This window comes from Vombatus ursinus, unplaced genomic scaffold (assembly GCF_900497805.2).
Source record: "Vombatus ursinus unplaced genomic scaffold, bare-nosed wombat genome assembly UNPS02014798.1, whole genome shotgun sequence".
In the NCBI taxonomy this organism is placed as follows: Eukaryota; Metazoa; Chordata; class Mammalia; order Diprotodontia; family Vombatidae; genus Vombatus; species Vombatus ursinus.
The window spans coordinates 73,716,468-73,736,900 of NW_020954576.1; the positions used below are offsets into that span (position 1 = coordinate 73,716,468).

The 20,433-nt window shown below is 36.6% G+C and overlaps 1 protein-coding gene across 5 annotated transcripts in view; it reads left to right on the forward strand.

Annotated features, from left to right (window-relative positions):
- Nucleotides 1-20,433, forward strand: part of LOC114050146 (serologically defined colon cancer antigen 8 homolog) — a 268,476-nt gene that overhangs the window by 42,470 nt on the left and 205,573 nt on the right. For all 5 annotated transcript variants that reach the window (XM_027871749.1, XM_027871748.1, XM_027871747.1 and 2 more), the window contains 3 exons: nt 5,284-5,348; nt 7,044-7,226; nt 15,997-16,135. In XM_027871749.1, the coding sequence (XP_027727550.1) occupies nt 5,284-5,348; nt 7,044-7,226; nt 15,997-16,135 (387 nt within the window). The remainder of the gene's footprint in view (nt 1-5,283; nt 5,349-7,043; nt 7,227-15,996; nt 16,136-20,433) is intronic.

The following is a 20,433-nucleotide window of genomic DNA, read 5'->3' on the forward strand; positions in this document are numbered from 1 at the left end:
GCAAATGGCCTCACTTTTTCATTGAAATATGAGGCAAGGTTCTAAACTGAAATAGTAGGGGGAAGGGAAGCCATGAGAGGTTAATGAGGATAAATGAAAAGATTTGGAAAAATTGTTGTATTGAGTAGAATAGTAAATCAATTAGGGAGGTATAAAAGGATTGCCTTGTCATGGTGAGGATCCAGTTGAGTTTATGTAGCATAAATTGGTAGTGGCCCCAGTCAACATAGTTTTGTGATGTTCTCTGGCTTCATTCAGCAGTAGCACATGAGTAGGAGAGGACAGCAGATGATGGGAACAATCCAAGGCTGAGACTTGGAAGGGCCAGATCTTCAGTAGGATAAGGAGGTAAGGGACTCAAGATAAGAGGACATTGTAGGGCTGAACTGGTTCAAAAAGGGGTCATGATAGGGAAAGGAGAAGAGTGTAGCTAGAGGAGGGATGGTAGCCAGGAAAAAATTGGTAGTTGAAGGATCGGAAAGTCATAGTATGGATGAAGAACAGGGTTTGGGGTTGCAAGGTAGAATGAAAGGTGGAATATCACATATTGTGATCAGATAAGGGAATTTCAGAGTTTACAAATGCAGAAGTGAAATTTATTTATGATTTATGGGAACATCAAGTGTATGACCTGGTTAGGAGATCATTTCAATTATGTATGTTGAAGTATGAAGGCAGCAATTGGAGAGGAAAGAGTCTGTGAGTCAGTCATTGAAATTATTGAGGAAAGAAGAATGTCCTAGAGGTCAATAGATAGCAGCTACTAGAATCTTGATTGGGAGATAAGTATTTTTATTTATCATTATATATGATATATATGTGATATATATATATACACACACACACACACACACACACACACACACACACACATGCATGTAAATTTAATGCACCTTTAAAAGGAGGAGAGGTTACTCAGTGATGGTTGTAGAAAAAGAGCCTGCAAGTGACAGTGGAACCATGAGCATTCCAACTCTCCCACCTGGTCCAGCGATGTAGGGGTTATGAGTGAAAGAGAAGCCAATGCTGAAAAGGATACTGAGGAGGGAGCCAGGCCTCGGGGAGGGCCAAAAGATGGAAGGAATCAGAAAAGGAAATACTTAAGGTGAAAATAAATTTAACTATGGAACAGACATTTCTGTGAGAGAATTACTAAGATAATGTGATAGAGGTATTGTTAATCATCATGGAATGAGTTCAGGTAGGTTTTCAACAACTAGGGGTCTGGCCTCAGCATGGAGTACTCTCAGGTCATGAGGCAGCAGTGAGCGTGTGGCTGAGAGTGCAGGTAGGTACCCACGTGGAGACAAACCCAGGCATGTCAAACATTGAGGCTGCGTGATGGAATACTGTTTCATGCCTTTCGGGGAGGTATTCAGGCCCTGCCAGGACAGGGCAGAGGAAGCCTGGTGGAATTAGGTGATCTCTGCTTTCATTTTCAAAGCTCACAAATCATTTATGAGCCCATTATCAGAACTCACAAACCATTTAGTCTTAGAATTTTACACGAATGGGAATCGAGTGTACTGACCTGCAGCTTTCATATTTCATCCTATTTTCTTCAAAAATTAGGACATTTGTCTTTCCATAGTCATGTGGTTCTATTTCCTAAGATTTTTCAAAGCTGTCTGAGAGCAGCTCTGCAATTATACCCACAAGTTTTTTTCCCCAAATCTTAGAAAGTCAGTCATTCAGACTTAAGAATGTGCAGTCATTTGGGGCAGATATCGCTGTCTAACCTTTTCCACCATTATCTCAGGTTTCCATTCCCTGTTATCTACTCTTATCTATCCTCAGTTCAAAACTGTTTTTATTTAGAAGAAGCACAATAACAATTTACATTTCCATAGTAACTTGGCCAGGGTCATATAGCTAGAACTAGTAAGAGGTAAGAATTGAAGCTAGGTTACCTGACCAAAAGTACGTTGTGCTTTCAGCTCTACTATGCAGCTAAAAGGTATTCACTTTCCCCTCCACAGTACTGTATGTTTTTATCATTACATCTAATTCAGTCAGTGGTTCTATTCCTTTTTGAAATTTTATCTTTCCCCGAACCTATCTTTTAAAAAACCTCTCCTCTGTTGTCCTCAGTATCATTCATTCATCATTTGCCTCTTACAATTCTGGGCTTTTGTGATTTGTTTCTCAAACTATTGTCCATGAGCCTTGCAGTATGGTCTTTATAACAGTTCCATCCTTCTTCTCCCTTTGCTGATACTTATCCAAATGGTTTCCACAATATTTTGCCCTTTGAGTTCCTATCCTTACATTAATATATCTTTTTATCATACGATGTTTTGAATATTGTATATCTTCCAGAGACATGTTCCTGTCCTGTGTCCCATCTCGCCCAATTTCAGTCCTACCCAGGTTCACAACCTTGATGTTATGCTTAACTTTTCTCCACTAACCACATCTTCCCAATCAATTGCCAAGTCTTGTTTCTACCTCTACAGCATCTCTCTCCTTTGTCCCTGAATTTCTACTCGTGTGAAGGCCACTTTTTCTTCAGGCTCTTATCACCATTCGCCTGGCTATCTGCAGTAGACTCTTCATTGATCTCCCTGCCTCAAGTATCTATCTCCTTTCTCCAGTTCATTCACACAGTTACTAAAGTGATTTTCCTAAGTACCTGCTGGGTGTCATTTCTCTTCTCAAAAAACTCCAGTGACTGCCTGTTTTCTTGGGAATCAAATGTAAATTCCTTTGTTTGACATCTAATGCCTTTTCACAACCTTTGTCCCAAATTGCATTTTCTCTGGATTCAATTGGAGAGAGGTAGGAGAAAGGTTAAATTTACTTCTCGACACAAGAACATAATATGAAACCAGTTATATTTGGTTGATGACTTCCAGATAATTCCTTATCCTTATTTTCTTTTTTTCCCCTTGTATTCTTTTTTTAAAGTAATGCATTTTTAGTTTTCAACATTCAGTTCCATAACATTTTGAGTTTTAAATTTTCTCCCCCTCCTTCTCTTCCCCCTCCCCGAGATGGCATGTAATCTGATATAGGCTCTACTTATACATTCATATTAACCGTATTTTTACATTAGTCATGATGTATAGGAGAATTAGAACTAATGGAAGGAACGACAAGAAAGAAGAACTATAAAATGAAACAACAAAGGAAAAGGAGAGCAGTTAGCATGCTTCCATCTGCATTCAGACTCCAGTTCTTTTTCTGGATGTGGATAACGTTTTTCATCATGAGTCTTTTGGAGTTGAATTGGATCCTTGCATTGCTAAGAAGAGTGAAGTCTATCAAAGTCAGTCAAAGCACAACGTAGTTGTTACTATGTGCACTGTTCTCCTGGTTCTGCTCATTTCACTTGGCATTAGTTCATATAAGTCTTTCTAGATTTTTCTGAAGTTCGCCTGTTCATTTCTTATAGCACAATAGTTTTCTATTACATTCATATACCACAACTTGTTTATATTCCCAAGCTGATGGGCATCCCCTCAATTTCTAGTTCTTTGCCACCACAAAAAACTGCCATAAATATTTTTGTACATGTGGGCCCTTTTCCCATTTGTATGATCTCTTTGGGATACAGACCTAGAAGTGGTATTCCTCAAACACCAAAAGGGTATGCACAATTTTATAGCCCTTTGGGCATAGTTCCAAATTGTTTTTGAGAGTGGCTGGATCAGTTCACAACTTTACCAACAATGCATAGCGTTCCAATTTTCCACATCTTCTCCAACATTTATCATTGTCCTGTTTTGTCATATTAGCCAGTCCCATAGGTGCGATGTCCTTATGCTTATTTTCACTAACCTCTAAATAAAATTTCCTGTTCCCTTCAATTATAAAGAAGGAATCATAGGTTTCACCAGACTGCACCCAGATTCCATGACACAAAAATGGTTAACTCCCACAGTCTGGGTAGTCCAGGCATATCTCAATAGATGTCTTTATTAATACTTTCTTCATTAAGCGTAATCATTTGTTTGAACTAAAACCTCCTATTTTTATTGGGTTTATTAGTGTTCTCAAGCAAAAAGATAATTATTTAAATTGTACTGTTACCCTTAATCTCATGTACAGACATTTTTACCTAATTACAAACAGCCAAAGTCTCAGTTAAGCTAAGGTTGATTGTCCTTAAATAAGACAAATATTCTAATTATTCTTCCCATTTATGGGGCTTCTCAGACTTATAATAGATACGATTGTTGTTCAACATTTAAATCACACTTGATTTGCAAGGCACTTTATTTCTATCATTTGATATGATCTTTACTACAACCTTGTCTAGTTTGGAATATAAATATTATCTTACAGATGGGGAAACAGGCTTCACTTAATTAGCTTGACCCAGGTCACACAATTTTTTCAGAGTAAAGTCAAGACTCAAACTCATGTCTTTTGATGCTGAATAGTGTGATGGACTATTTATTTACTTTTTGTTAACTGCTAAGGAAGCTTTCTTGACTCTTTTTTATTTTATATATCTGACAGAACTGATTAGAAATGATGAAAATATGATATAAAATTAGCAAGAAATAAAACTAATTGTAGAAAAACTGTTGGTTTGTTGTAGTGAGTAAAGTGAAGTGAGGAATATTGACATGTATTTGTTAATGATGAAATGTTAGTTTCAGTGTTCAATATGGAATGTTAATTTCAATAAAAAATTATGGATTAGCTAATATTCATGCATGTCATTCATGGCCAGAGACCTTTTCATTTATAATTCTTTCAATAAACTTGTTGAATACCTTTAGTATGCAAACTATTATGGTAACCACAGTTGGACATTCAAAGATCTTTAAGTGAGAAGTTGCCTTTGCCAGAGCAGCCTTTTGTCTAAAAAAAAAAAAAATGTCTTTTGTCAGGGTCACACCACCTCAGGGAGCAGCCAGCCTTGGGTGTGGGGAGAAAACAGAAACTGGAAGTAAGCTTGTTGCTCTGGAAAATCTGATGCAACACTTCTCCCATGCTTTCTGTGGAGGGGCATATTTACACAGTCCTTTCTGAATGTCAGAAACTAGGGCCTGGGGGGAGTGGATCTTCATCATTTCATCCTTTGAGAAATGGGAATGGCAGCAGCTCATTCTTTTTTTTTTTTTTTTTTTTTTTTTAGCTATTTGTCTCCGAGAATAATAAAAAGGTTTGGAGAAGAAAGGGTTTCCTCCCCTAAAATGACACATTTTGGGTTTTTTTTAAAACAGAGTAGAGATAATTGGATTCATTTTTTATAACTGAATTTGAACTAGACAACACTGAGGATATATGGTCATGGGAAAATATTCATGTGTATTCCTTTCTTTTCTAAAGGAAAAGTTAAAACTTATTTATGAAGAAAAGAATGAAATATTAGAATCTCAAGTCAAGACACTGAGGTAAAGTGAAACAATTTATTTAAAGTATTTATAAAAACCTAAAGATCTAACTGAGCTTCATTAATAATAAAAATAACAAACTTTAACATATGCCGTAAAAGTATTTGCTGGTGAAAGTATTATGATTTTAAAATTGAAATTTCTCAAAATAATTCAGTAAACTTCTTAATTTTAGAAGTGCTGAACTGTCAAATCTCCTTATAGTCTTCAAATTTCAGTTTAAACACTCATAGGCTAAAAATCTTCACCAACAAAGACTTGCCAGTCCATAAGGTGAATTTTTATAAATATTCATGATAAGTTTCTTCATTTTGCCTCTGTATTTTCTTGGAATTGTAGTTAGTTTGTAGGAGAGAAAATATCTTGGATATTTTTTTTAGCTATTGAGGCAACTTACTATTGTTTACCTTTCTCAATAGAAATTCTAAGAGATTATGGAAGTTATTTTGTTTTTGTAACATATAAAAAATTGGTGTAAATTTTTAAATACATTTTTTCCATGAAGTAAATATTTTTGTTTAAACAAATCCAAGAAAATATTCATTGTTTATTATTTAGTAGACTACATGTGTATGTGAAGTAGGGAAGGAAACCAGGATATTAACTAATTACTTTTGTTTAAATAATAATTTTAAATAATTAAAAAGTAGAATTTTAAAGTTGGGAAAATTATCACTTCAGTATCTCAAAGTGGCTTTAAAGTTATCTTGAACAATTTTCAAGATATGGATAATTCTGTACCTTCAGTGCTATAATACAAAAAGACATGGACCTCTTAAGCTTTAATTTCATTTAGTATAGTTTGGTTCATTAAATATGTTATTGCTGGTTATACCTTGCCCTGGACAGCTTTAAGTTGGTCCATTCAATTTGTTTTTCTGCCTCACATTGAAACATAAAATACAAATGTGGTCCAAAAAAATCACTACTTTCTGCCTGAGCATCTATATATCCTATTCACTTATACTGCTTTTTTTTCATAACTTGATACTACAAGTGTGGTATTTATAAGTTATTTCATTTTGCAAAAATATAAGGTTTAGCATTTTTTTAATGCAAACAAAACTCAAAGCTGCTGTCATTAATTAGCCTACTACATTTATATAGTAAAGATTTCCTTTTTGGCTTTTAGTTTACATTCAAAAAAATTTAAAGTGTTGGATTTTTTTAAGCTGCATTTTCTCTCAGTGGAGATGAAATGAAAGCATTTTGTATTATAAAAATCTACCCTTTTTTGTTGGTTTAGGTTCTTTATTATAGTTACATTTTTCCCCTCACAATCCATTTTGGCTGATGACAGCCTTTGGTTTTTTTTTTGTTTTGTTTTTGTTTTGCTTGAAAAATCTGCCTCTTCTTCCATAGTGTCCAAAGTTTCTTTGTCTTTGGAATGTGTTCTGAAAGTGCTCCAGAAACTATATTAACCAACTTTCAGAGCACGGTATTATAGTTATTTTTTGCCTCATGTCACCAAAAGGAAACTGACTAAATTGAAGGCTTTGTTTCATACAGTATTTTAAGGCTTTTTTTTTTTAATTAAGATTGGTTAAATTATTGTTTAAAAGGATTTCCTTCATCCATAGTGTCTCCCACTTAAAAAGTAAAGAAATTAGCATTTGTATTTCCCTTTAAGTGAAGTTGGAAATACTGAATTTGATTCACTTATAAAATTTATCTTACTTTTTTTCTTCCTTTTAGGAAAGACTTATCTGAATCTCAGAAAAATTGTGAAGAACTCAAGGGGAGACTAAGGCATCAAGAATCTCTCAATGCAGCTTCTAACCGTGTTGGTGGTCTTTGTTTAAAATGTTCCCAACATGAAGCTGTCCTTGCTCAAACCCATACCAATGCTCATGTACAGACCATTGAAAGACTGGCCAAGTATGTATACATGTATGCATATCAACATCACAAATTTTTTTTTTTACCTTTGAAAACTGTGATTTTTAAAAGGGATCTCTTCTCATAGTATATCAGTGACTATTCCAAATTTGAGGGTTTCATTTTGGTTGATGGAGAGAATGGTGTTCACATAATCTTGACAGACCTGTTGCATTTTTCTGGTGTCCTCTCCAGTTTCATTTTGCCGAGTTTTCTGTGAGCCCCTTTCCCCTTGTTCACTTCTCATCATAGAATGATAAATGTGTTCTACCCCAGTGTTGCTCTTGATGAAGTGTTGGCTGGCTAAGACAATTTTAGACTTTTATGGTAATTGATTTACAGTGGTTAAATTTACCTCAGAAAATGGTCATAGTTTTTGTTGATGGTGATTTTTTATTTGTTTCTCTCTTTTCAGCCTCAAAAGATTATTTAAATATATCAGATGGCAGTTATACTTGCATGCAACATCTTACTGGTATTTTTCCTTTCTCCAAAATACAGAAGTAATGTTTTCTACTCCATTTTGTTTCAGTCCTTTTTTTTCAGTTGTGTGCAACTTTTTGTGATCCCATTTGGACTTTTCTTGGAAAAGATATTGGAGTGGTTTGCCATTTCATTCTTCTTCTCATTTTACAGATGAGGAAACTGAGACAAACAGGATTAAGTGACTTGCCAAGAGTCACATAGCTAGTTCATGCCTGAGGCCAGATTTGAACTCAGGAAGATGAGTCTTCCTGACTCCAGGCCCAGTCCTCTATTCAGTGTGCCACCTGGCTGCCCTCTTTTTACTCCATATTCTCAATCAATTAAAAGCTTTTTAAGCAACTAAAGCAACTGGTGGTCCAGTGGGTGGAGTCCTCAGCCCGGAGTCTGGAAGACTTGTATTCAAATTCGGCCTCAGAAATTTAGTAGCTCAGTGACCCTCTGCAAGTCATTTAACTTCTCTTTTCTTCGGTTTCTTCAACTTTAAAATGGAGATAATAGCACCACCAGGGTTATTGTGAAGCTCAAATGAGATAATATTTGTGAAAAGCACTTAGCATGGTGCCTGGCATGTAGTAAGAACTGTATAAATGCTAATTCTCTTCACAATTATAAAATGGGTGAATCAAGGTGTAATTTAACTAAGATTACTTTTAGAGAAGCAGTGTTGGGGTAGTGGCTAAAGTGTTGTACTTAGAGTCTATAGGACAAAAATTCAAATACTGCTTCTGATATTTAGCTGTGACCATGTTGAGGTCACTTAACTCTTTCTAAGTCTCATATTCAAGGCTCACATTCTTTACCAAAAAATGAGAGTGCTAATATTTGTACTGCTACTCCAAAGGGTAGTTGTGAGGCTTTTATGAAATACTGTGTGTGCCAAGTACTTTGCAAACCTTAAGGCCCTATATAAATAGCAGTTATTATTATTGTTATTATCATTTTGAAAGATACCTTCCCATTAGGTGAAAGATATTTCTGTTTTACTTATATAGTGAAAAGAGGCATTTGAAGAGAACTGTGGGAAAGAATTCAGTTTAACAAACATACGTTAATTGCCTACTGAGTGCTAGGTGCTTGGGATACACAAAAACTTAAGTAAATTCAGAAAGCTTTTATTGAGTACTTTCTGTGTATCAGGCACTAGAAACACAAATACAAAAATGAATCAGTTCCTCCTATTAAGCAGTTTACATTCTACTGCAGGAAGACAACCTATACACAGATAATGGAATTTTAAAAACTAAAGGTTGTTAATTAGAGGAATGACATGGGCAGACCTGTTTCACAAGATTATTTTGGCTGTATGGATTAGGTTTGCTTGGATAGAGAGAGATTAGAGGTAGTGTGACCAATTGAGATGCTACAATAGTCCAGATGAGAGGTGATGAGGACCTGGACTAGAGGAGTGGCAGAGAGAAAGGAATAGGTAAAAGAGATGTTATGGTGGAAGTGTAGATAGGATTTGGCATCTGATGTGGATATGGAGAGTAAGCAAGAGGAAGGAAGCAAGGGTTTTGAGATTATAAACTTGAGTGAGTGGGAAGATAGTAACCACAACTGAAATAGAGATTCTTGGATAAAAAAGGGTTGAAGATGAGAATTGAGACTGAAAGACAAAAGACCTGGTTGCCAATATCAGTATTCGTCCTATCTAATTGTAAAACTCTCGAAGGATTCCTTAATTTCTCTCTATTATAATTTCACCCATCTATAAAACAGATTTAATTTGATATAATTTTTATTTTCCTCATAGTGATTATAAAGATGAATATCCAAGCAAATCACTTTATGGGGAAATGTCTGTATCAACCCAAGGCATTTACTATTTGTGAATAATCTAAAACTAGATATTTTTATGCCTAAGTCTTAATCTAAGCCAAAATGTTTATAATTTTGTTTCTATCTTTCTATCATATTCCAAAGAATAGATAGATGAAGCATTTATCAAGCTCTTGTTATGTGCCAGTCACTGTTCTAAGTGCTGGGTTTACAAATAAAAATAAAACAGTCCCTACCCTCAAGGATTTTTTGTTTTAATGGTGGTACACAACTCACAAAGGGTGGATAGAAGGGGGTGGCATAGTGGTATGGTTTTCTGCTTCTCAACAAGATAAGACAAAAGTTCACATATTTTACACAAAGTTGGCCCTTTTCCTTGCCAAGGCAAATCTCTCTACATGCAAAAGTGATCCCATTCCATCCTATCTTCTCTAGCAGACCCCCCCTGTCATCTTCAATCTCTCCTTCTCTATTGGCTTCTTCCCTACAGCCTACAAATGTTCTTAGGCTCCCTCCATCCTCAAAAAAGAAAAAAATAACCTTTGTTCATGTGTCCTCTTTAGTTATTGTCCTATATCACTCCTTTTTTCTATGTAAACTCTGTGAGATGACTGTCTATACCAGGTGTCTACAGCTTCCTTCTCGCTCTTTTTAACTGTTCTGACCTCATCACTAAACCAAAACTTCTTTCTTCAAAGTTATTAATGATTTCTTAATGACCAAATCTAATAGCCTTTTCTCAATCCTCCTCTTTCTTAATCTCTCTGCAGTTTTTTTATATTGTTGATTACACTCTTCTCCTTGACACTGTCTTCTCTCAAGGTTTTGTGACACTGCTCTCTCATCATTCTCCTTCTCCGACTCTGTTACTGGGTCTTAATCCACATCATGTCCACAGTGGGAGTATCCCCTAAGACTTTGTTCTGGCTTTTCTTCTTTTCTCCCACCATACCACTTCATTTAGTGATCTCATCAGCTAAATAGAGGGACCTATATTTTAGCATAGAGGCAAAGAAAAATGGATGAAAGGAATAAGGATATTGAATCAGTCAGTAAGCATTTATTAAGTGTTTGTTGTGGGTTAAACACTCTTTTAGCCACTTATGGAATTAATGAGACTTGGCAACTGGTTGGATATGGAGAGCTTAGGGAGATTGAGAAGTTAGTAGTGACTCTTAGGTTGCAAACTTGGGAAACTAGAAGAGTTGTCAATGCCTTCCATAGAAATAAGAAAGTTTAAAAACTTCCATTTTGACGTGATCTAATTTTTAATTACTTAATAAGTGATCATTATGATGATGATTGCTGACTTATAGTATTTTGAGTTTTTTCAAGTACTGCTGTAATACTGTGATTTTACATAATACTTTCCATAATACCATGTCACAGTATTTGTCTTGTATGTAGATAGTTGATTGCATGTTGTCTCTCCTATTAGAAAATGAGATTCTTAAGTCCAGGGACTTAAGAAGACTCCTTAGCTCTAGCAGTTAGCTCAGTGCCTGGCAATAATAGGTGCTTATAAATGCTTGATGACTGACTACTGACCGAGTTTTTGTTTTGTTTTGTTTTGTTTTACCAAAGGTCTAAGATACTCAAATATAAATGATCTGTGATCTTATCATTGTGGATGTTTCTTTCAATAAGGCAAATTATAGTCCTTTCATACATCATCATTTTGTGTGACTTGTGTCTTCCCACAAGTTTGCCATCAAAGCCCATCCAAAGTACTGACAGCTTTCCTTGTTTTCTCTTGACATTGCAAGAATACTAGTGGAACATGTCCACCCTCTGAACTCTTAGCTGCTCCCTGCTCACAGCCCACACATACACTGCTACTTCTCCAGATCCCACCTAGAAGCCCAGAAATCCCCATCCTCAATACACAAATACACACATTGAATTATGCATTATGACACCCTCCCCTTAAGTAACTGGGCCACCTCTCCACCACCTGCCCAACTGGCCTCTTCCCTTCCTGTCTCCAGGATAGCTAGACCTAGGTAGTGCCCTTGAACTCATCCTACTCCCCTAGTCTGGGCCACATAGGGGTCAGTGCCAAGGGACAGCTCGTGGCCCATCTTCCCTCCCTTTTCCCCCATGTATAAAGGTGCATATTTATTGAGCTTTGGATTTCTTTTATAAAGACTTGTGTATATTAAAAAAACAGAATGCTAGTGGAGTAAATGGCCTACCAACATTGTTCCTTGCTCTTAACGTGTATGTGACTGACCTATATTTTTTTCAATAATACATTTCTATATTTCAGTTCTTTATTATAGTTAATTATAATTAAGCTTCCTAAAGATCACATATATTCAATTATATTGTGGTTTTAAATATTTCCTCCCATATAAATAGTGTACTTTTTTGGCACATGGAAATCCTTTAACATGAACGTTAGTACTTTCTTACATGAACATTCAAAGATATTGTTAAATTGATTATTTAGAATTCTGTTTTCTATGGACAGAGCAATAATCTGATTTTAAATTAGCATTTTATCAGGCATTTGATTATTGGAAAAGAATTAATTATCTTTAATGTATTTTGAGAAGAAACTTTATTCAAAATATTTCTAAAACTACAGAAATGTCTTCTTTCTGTTATCACATGTACAGATAGGTAAACTCTGATCATACATGTTTTGGTCACTTGGAGGTGTAGATAAAATTTTAATTGTATTATTAATTGATGAAATTTAGTTTGAACTAATAGCTCCTATTTTTAATTTGTTTCTTTTAATAACAATAATAGCTCACATTTTTATAGTAATTTAAGGTTTGTAGGCAGTGAAATGTTAATCTACCCATTTTAAAGATGAGAGGAAATTGAGGCACAAACGTGAGAAGTAAGTGACTTGCCCTAAATGTCAGGGCTAGGAATTGAATCTAGCTTTCCTGACTCAGACTACAACATTTATCTCATTCTCTCTCTGAAATTTAACCAAAGTAAATTTCATTTAAAACTTGCCTGTGTGAGGAAATTCCAATGGGAAGTACTCTAAACTTGGATACAAGAAAGGCAGTGTAACTTAATATAAGCTAACATCACAAATGACTCTTTGTTTAAATCAGCTTTATCACATTTTTATTCTTGAAAAGGTTCCCACATGTATCATATAACTTGCAGTTAAATTTCTATGAAACTACAGATAATACTATAGTTTCATAATTATGCATTTCTTAAAACTTGGACATTTTTCAAAGACCATAAGTAGTTAAAAACTCTTTGATGTTAAAAAGTTTTCAGCGCAATCATTGAACTAAGAAAAAAAAAACCTAAATTCAGCGTTCAGTTTTCTCTTCAAAGCCAGCTAAAATTTGAAAAATTAAAGTTGCTTCTTGGCAAGCATTTATCTTTTTATTGCCAGATTTTAAACTGCAAACAGTTATCCCAACTGAATTTAAAACCACAGTTTTAAAGCTGGACAACTCATAATGGTCTAAAAACTATAGACAGAAAGACACATATTGGATTTATAACCCCATTCCTTATTCTACCTCAAAATGATTTTTAAAACACTTTTTGCATTGGGAACTTCCATGCAATTATAGCCTTTTTCTTTGTCAATAATTTCTTAACTGTTAAGATATGTTTTTGTGCATTTGTATTCATTTGCCTAAACTGTCCAACTCTCCTTTTTGCCCAGTGACCACTTGCGTACATTAGTACATTATCTTGGAATGTTTTTATTCAAAGAACGTGGAGTTTATTTCAAGCTCTGGGATTGTATCCTGCCTAGTTTTTATACTGAGACATTTTGACCTTTAATTCAATCAAACCCTTGATAAATATCTCATAGAATCTTAAGAGTTGGAAGGGAGCCTCAGAAGTCACTTAGAATAACAGATAACAGAACAGAAATTCTCTTTACAACATCATGAAAATTGGTTATCTAGCTTCTCCTTAAAGACTTTCCACTTGCTCCTGAAACAGCTCATTCTACTTTTGACAGTTTGCATTTTAGTGGACCCGTGAATATTATGTTAGGAGTGGGTGAACAATAACCCCAAGTTATATTAGTTTTAGTAACTTATCCTTATATCAGTCAGTTAGTAAACATTTACTAAGTCCCTACTATGTGTCAGGTACTGGGGATACAAAAAAAAAGAGAGAGGAAAATGTGAAAACAGTCCTTCATCTCAAGGAGCTCACAGTCTAATGAAGAAGAAAACATGTAAGCAACTACATGTACAAGCAAACTATATACAGGATAAATTGGAAATAATTAACAAAAGGAAGGTACTAGATTTAAGAGGATTTTGGAAAGGCTTTCTGTAGGAGGTAAGATTTTAGCTGGGACTTGAAGTCAGAGAAGCCAGAAGGGTAGAGATCAGGATGACAAACATTCTAGGCATGAGGCACTGACATTGAAAATGCCTGGTGCCAAGAGATGGAGGCAAATATCACTGAATCTCAGAGTACATGGTGGAGATTGAATGTAATGAAGACTTGAGTGGGGAGAGTGAATCTAAGTTAGGAAGGGATTTGAAAGCCAGATTATTTGGTATTTAATCCCCAAGATAATAGGGAGCCACTGGAGTTTGTTGAGTAGTGTGAACACATAATCAGGCCTAGGCTTTGGTAAGATCACTTTGACGGCTGGGAGGAGCATGGACTGCCGAGGCAGGAGACTTGTGGAAAGTAGACTCACCAGAAGTCTCTTGCAATAGTCCAGGTGTGAGGTGATTGTGGCAGACTCGGGGAAAGAAAGTGGGTGTATGAAAGAGGTGTTTGGAAGGTAAAGTCAACAAATTTGGAAAATGATTGAATGTGAGAGGTGAGAGTGAAGAGTCTTGGGTAGCACTGAGGCTATGAGCTGGGGTGAATGGGAGCATGGTAGTAACCTCAGTTGAGAAGTAGGTAGCGAGGAAGAGAATGAGGTCAGCTTGGGCATGTTGAGTTTGCAATGACTACCAGACTTCCAGTTTGAGATGTCCAATAAGTGATTAGAGATGCAAGACTGGAGGTAAGCAGAGAGGTTAGGGCTAAATAAGTGATTTGAGATTCAGCAGAATTGAAATAATATGAACAGAATCCATGGGAGCTGATGGGATAACCAAGTGAAATAATATAGAGGAAGAAGAAAATAGAGCCCAGGACAGAGCCTTGTGAGACCCCCACAGTTAGCAGGAAGAAGATCCAGGAAAGGAGACTGAGGAGAACTTGGATGGAAGAGAACCAGAGGAGAGTAGTACCATGAGAAGTCTAAGTAATATAGGGGTATCACCCCTGTGAAAAAAATGAGAGGTTGAGGGATTGGAGGTCAGTGGATAAAGAACAGGGTTTGGAGTTGCAAGGCAGAGGTAGAGGTAGAATGGAGACTAGGTCATGTGAAATGAGTAAGGTGAGGAATTGTGAGATACAGGTGTATTAAGGAGTATCAGTATGTATGTTCAAGTCCTCTAGTATAAAGGCAGGGATTGGGGGTGGGGGCAGAGAATGATTGTGAGCCAGGCACTAAACTTGTTGAAGAAAGCAGGAGAATGTGCTAGAGGTTACTAGAAAATAGCTACCAGGATTTTGATTGGGGGTAGATAGCAATTGAGTGAACCTCAGAGGAGGAGAGGTTACTGAGTGATGATGTAGAAGGACAACCTGGAAGTGGTAGTGGGAGCAAGGGATTTCCAAACTCTTCCACCTCAACCAGGAAGTCAGAGGGAGTGAGTGAAAATGCAGCCAATGCTAGAAATTGTGGCCAAGAAGGCTGTGTCATTAGGAGGGAATCTAGTCTCTTTGAGAGTCAGAATATCGAAAGAGTAAAAAAAAGAAAAAAAAAGGGTGTAAGATGAAAGCAAGCTTGGTGCTTATGGAGCAGACATTCTAGAGGATACAGTGAAAGGGGTGGTGGCTGTTATAAGTATTTAATTTTCTTTAACATACCTAGCCTTGTGCCAGTGAGTGACACCTCAGAGTGATCTTAAAATGACCATGGTAATTCTTTTTTTTACTATCTTTTGAGGAAGAGAGTTGTTGAGTAGGAAATGTGGAACACTTGAATCTAGGGGAAAGAGAATTGTATTTGTGAAAAGGAAATGAGTGGATTTCAAGCAAATGAAAAAGCAGTGCACATCAAACCTGTCTTACTCCCTGCCTCCTACATACTTGCCTTCCTTTACTAGCTATAGCCTCTCTTTTCCCCAGTATATTACTTCCATCACCCTCCCCACTCCTTGGTCTCTTTCAGATTGGATCAATGTCTTCTATTTCCTCAAGGATCAATTTGCAGCCTCTTTATAATCTTATTACACAACAGATTATGACACTCCCAGATACAGTTCTGCAATGAATGTCTGCAGCTTTTTTCAAAAATTTAGTTGACCCCCTCCCCTCCTTTTTTTAGGGCAGACAGACTTTCCTTAGGGACATTTAAGGATGTACCAAACTGGCACTCCACTTATCCTTTTAATTCATCTAAATCCTCACTTCCACTTTATTCTGAGGTCTGGAGTATATTCATGCCTCATTGTTTCTTGCTCTGGATTTTTCCTTTTGCTGATAGGGAAAGAGATGAATTAATGTCTGCGCTAGTTACGGTAAGGAAGACATTGTCAGAGATGCAGCAAATGGAATCCAATGCCTATGAGCAAGTGAAACAGGCTGTGCTGATGACAGAAGAAGCCAACTTTGAGAAAACCAAGGTGAGTGGAGCAGGGACTAAGTGGCAGCTTGGTGGCTCATTTTTTTTCTTTCAAATGTTTTCTTCCATGTGCTTTCTGTAAGTGTGTTCTCTCTATGGCCAGCATTCACTCTACGGATTTCTGTTTGTTGCTATTTATTTTTAACCTTCGGAGAATTTTCTCATTCTTTAAAAGAAATCCACTAGTAAATCACCAGTCAGAGATACAGCATTGAAAAGTTATTTAGAAGAGGTGCACAGAGCTTATGTTATATGTTGTATGAGGTTCTGTTTCCTTTTTAGAATATATGGAAACTTCAGGCTGTGTTCTGAAGAGGTTTATAATATGTATAGAAAAGGGATCTGCTTTATTACAGTGTATGAAAGTCAAATTATGTAAAATTAAATTTAATTTTAAAGCAAATTGCTAATTGTCCCATAAAATGAGTTGCATTTTGTCCTTCAGTATCTTGTTATATGATACCATCTAGTGTTCCATTAGCATATTACAGGCTAATCATACCAACATGAATGAAATTTTCTTACATGCAGAACATCAGGTCATGGAATTAGAGCAGGAAAGGACGTTAGAGGTCATTTAGTCTAACTTTTTCATTTTTACAGGTTTGGAAACAGGTTCAGTAAGGCTAATATGACTTGTGGAATGTCACATAGATAGTAAATAGAGCCAAGACTCAAACCAAGACCTTCTGATTCTAAGTTAAGTGTTCTTTGTGATGTACCATATCATGAATTTTTAATGGGGGGAAAAGCTAACACCAAAAAAAAATCTGACATCATAATTCTATACACAGAAATTTTCTTTCAGCAGGAGAGTGGTAAGAAAATACACCTGCCTTAAAAGAAAACTTTAAAACTATTCCTTCTTTCCTGAAATAAATTTTGTTTTCAATAGTTTTGATATTTGATTTCTGTTAATCATAGAAATTCAATTACTCCTTGGGCTACAGTTCTTGTAAGTACTCATAGTTCTCTTTAAAATGGTTCCTTTTTAAAATCTATTCAGTATACCATACCCTGCTTACATACACATACACACACATACACACACACACACTCTCTCTCTCTCTCTCTCTCTCTCTCTCTCTCTCTCTCTCTCTCTAGCTCACTTTCTTGTTTCATGGTTCCAGCTCTAAAATTATGATCCTCAATACTGTAGACTTGGTTTACTTTGATGATTGTCCACTTCACATAGTTTTTTGTGTACTTAGTAAGTGATTCTACTCTGCTTTCATAGCAGACATCCTAAGCTTACAGATTAGTAATATCTCCTCTCAGAGAGATGTGAAAAAGGGTGAATGCCCTCCATCTATTGATGACATAGATTGAGCTTTAAAGCTGGATGAGATTGTGTTCAGTTCCCCTGTTCTGTGAGTGAGGGGGCCGAGGCACAGAGAGTTTAAGTGATTTGAACACAGTGGTACTAGTCACATCCATCTAGCTGTAACGTTGATGGAGGCTAGAGAGAGCACAGTTTGATTTGGGAGGGGGAGGGAACCCATACAACAGCAATGATTTCATTGCTGTAAGGAACTCCTGTTATGGAAGCTCCCTTCACTGGTGCAAGTCAAAACCTTGTCTATAACAGAATCTTAGAGTTACCCAAGCACTGAGAAGTTATTTGGTCCTAGTCACCCAGTCACTATAGAGAGAGGCCAAACTCAAACCCAGGTCTTCTTGATTTCAAGCCTGGCTTTTTTTCCCCCTCCACTGTCAGTGAACTTGTCTAGTTTTAGGATTAGGAAAAGAGATTCCTTTTTCATAGGAATACTATGGTTAACATATCAACAAAATCCCTATTCCAAGAGATGATACAATAAATAGGGCCAAGGAGATTTTGTATAACTAAATAATAGATCCTTTAAAAATTTATGAGAAGCCTAGAATATATGGAAATGTTGCTAATTTTTTTGAGGTTGGCGCCATTGAGGATAACTGGGATCACCTTCTTGCCCAGTTTTAGAGCCATAACCAGGGAGCTCTGAACCATGTGTGGGCAAGCAGCCCAAAAGGATCTTGGAGTAGGAGAGCAAATCCCCTGCCTGGCAGGAAGCAAAAACCCTAGTACACCAAGAGGTTGCTGTTAAGAAGGAGGCTGTTCATCCGGTCTTCTGCAGAGGAAGCAGGCAATTTGGGACTTTCTTATTGGAGCTAATTATTTTTGATCACTAAATGCTGAGATAATTTGTCTTCTTCCCCATGGCATCTGAGGACCCTGATTCTTGGGGGTTGAATCAGGAAAGTGACAATCCTTCCCAGAATCGATGCTTTTTGATGAAGGAACTGAAAGAATATGCCCTTCTCCCACCCCTATCCCTGAAAGTGTCTTTTTAGAGCTGGAAGGGAACTTAAGGATCCATTAGTCCTCATAGGAGAAATTGAGGCCAAGAGAAATGAAGTGACTTACCCAGGGTCTCAGAGGATGGTTCAGTGAAGTCTTACTGAAACTGAGCTGAGGTGGAGCCAAATAACCAAGTTACATAAATGCACAGACTGTTAGAGCTGGAGGGGACCTTAGCCACCACTTTGTCCAAACTCCCCATTTTACCCCGACAATAAATAGACCAAGAGTTCGTGTTAGGACAAGGACTAGAAGCCAGTAATCCTTGCTCCAGGCCAGAGCTCTTTAGGCCAGATTGTTGACATTTGGTCTCCCTTGCATATGGCCCCTGGTTTTATGATTCAGAACAAGCAGTGGGGATATTGAAGGAGGGTCACGGTGCGCTTCCTCTTTTCGGTAGATCTGCCTAGGTGAAATGCTGTAAGGTAGCACTTGTAGGGCCACTGTTGCTGGCACTGAGGGGACTACCTCACTGGACCAGAACAGGGCCCTACTACCCTCTGCCTCTGTTTGAGGATCCCTTGACCTGCTACTGGTTCTTTTCTCAACCACTCAATAAATCAGTAAGTGATTACAGTGTGCCAGGCACTGAACTAGGTCCCACGGGTACTTATATAGAAATGAAACATTTCCTGCCCTCAGGGAGCTTATATCAGACTAGAATGTGATCTCTTACTATCCTGTCACCTTTTCTGCCTAGCAACATCTTTACTGCCATCATCTGCCTTACCTTTTTTTCCCCCAGAGGAGTAAAATAAATATTGGAAAACCTTTAAATTTCCTACCCGGTAGCAATTCCTCATCCAAGGTTAAGGACCCAGCTGCCCTACCTCAGTTATTGTTTTGACTTGGAATCACTGTTAGAAATAGAATTTGCCCTAGACTGAATTGATATGATGAAATACAGCAATTCCTATGAGAGTGAAAATTCTTTTTATTTTAATAAGTTTGTGTCACTTTATGATGGCATGTTATATTAAGGCAAGAAAGGTTGCTACTTAGTTATATTAAGTAGATTGAGTTTTGCTATCTTATTAGTATTTCTAGCTTTGAGGGAATATTTCAATATATTCCTTCTAGTTCTGCCAGATTAAAAAGTAAAATATTTCCACTGTGAAATTGGCAGGTTTTCAAGATAACTTTTCAGATTGAAGTTTATAAGAAAAAGTCATTATTTCATAGGATGGCAAACTTGTTGCTAAAAAAACAAGAAAGATTTGTGTATACCATGATTCCTAGCCTTTTTGGAATTGCGTTACTCTTTTATTTCCTAACATTCTTCTCTATGCATGTAGTCTTTTTGTTTATTTTTAATGAATTTTATTTTCAGTTCCTACTTTTTCCTTTCCTCTTCCCCATCCCTCAACCATTGAAAAGGCAAGAAAAGCAAAATACATTATTAATATAATCATGCCAAACAAATTCCCACATTAACCATGTTCAAAGGAAAAAGAAAAGAAAAAATATGTGCTTCAGTCCTCACATTGAGTCCATCAACTCTCTATTTAGAGGTGGATAGTATGTTTTATCACAAGTCCTTTGGAATTTTATTGGTCACTGTGTTGATCAAAGTTCTTAAGTCTTTCAAAATTGATTTTTTTTTTGCAATATTGTTAAATTGTGTAAGTCGTTTTGGTTCTGCTCATTCCACTTTGCATCAGTTCTTATGACTCTTCCCAGGTTTCTCTGAAACCTTTATCATTCCTTACAGCACAGTAGTATTACATTTCATTCATATACTATAACTTGTTCAGCCATTCACCCAATTGAAAAGCATCCCCTCAGTTTCTAGTGTTTTGCTATCAAAAAAAGAGCTGATATAAAAATTTTTGTACTTATAGGTCCGTTCCTTCTTTGGAGGTGTGGCATAAGTGGGGATATAGATCTAGTAGAATCAAAATCTCTGAATCAAAGTTTAATAGGTTTTTGGACATAGTTCCAAATTGTTCCAATATTTG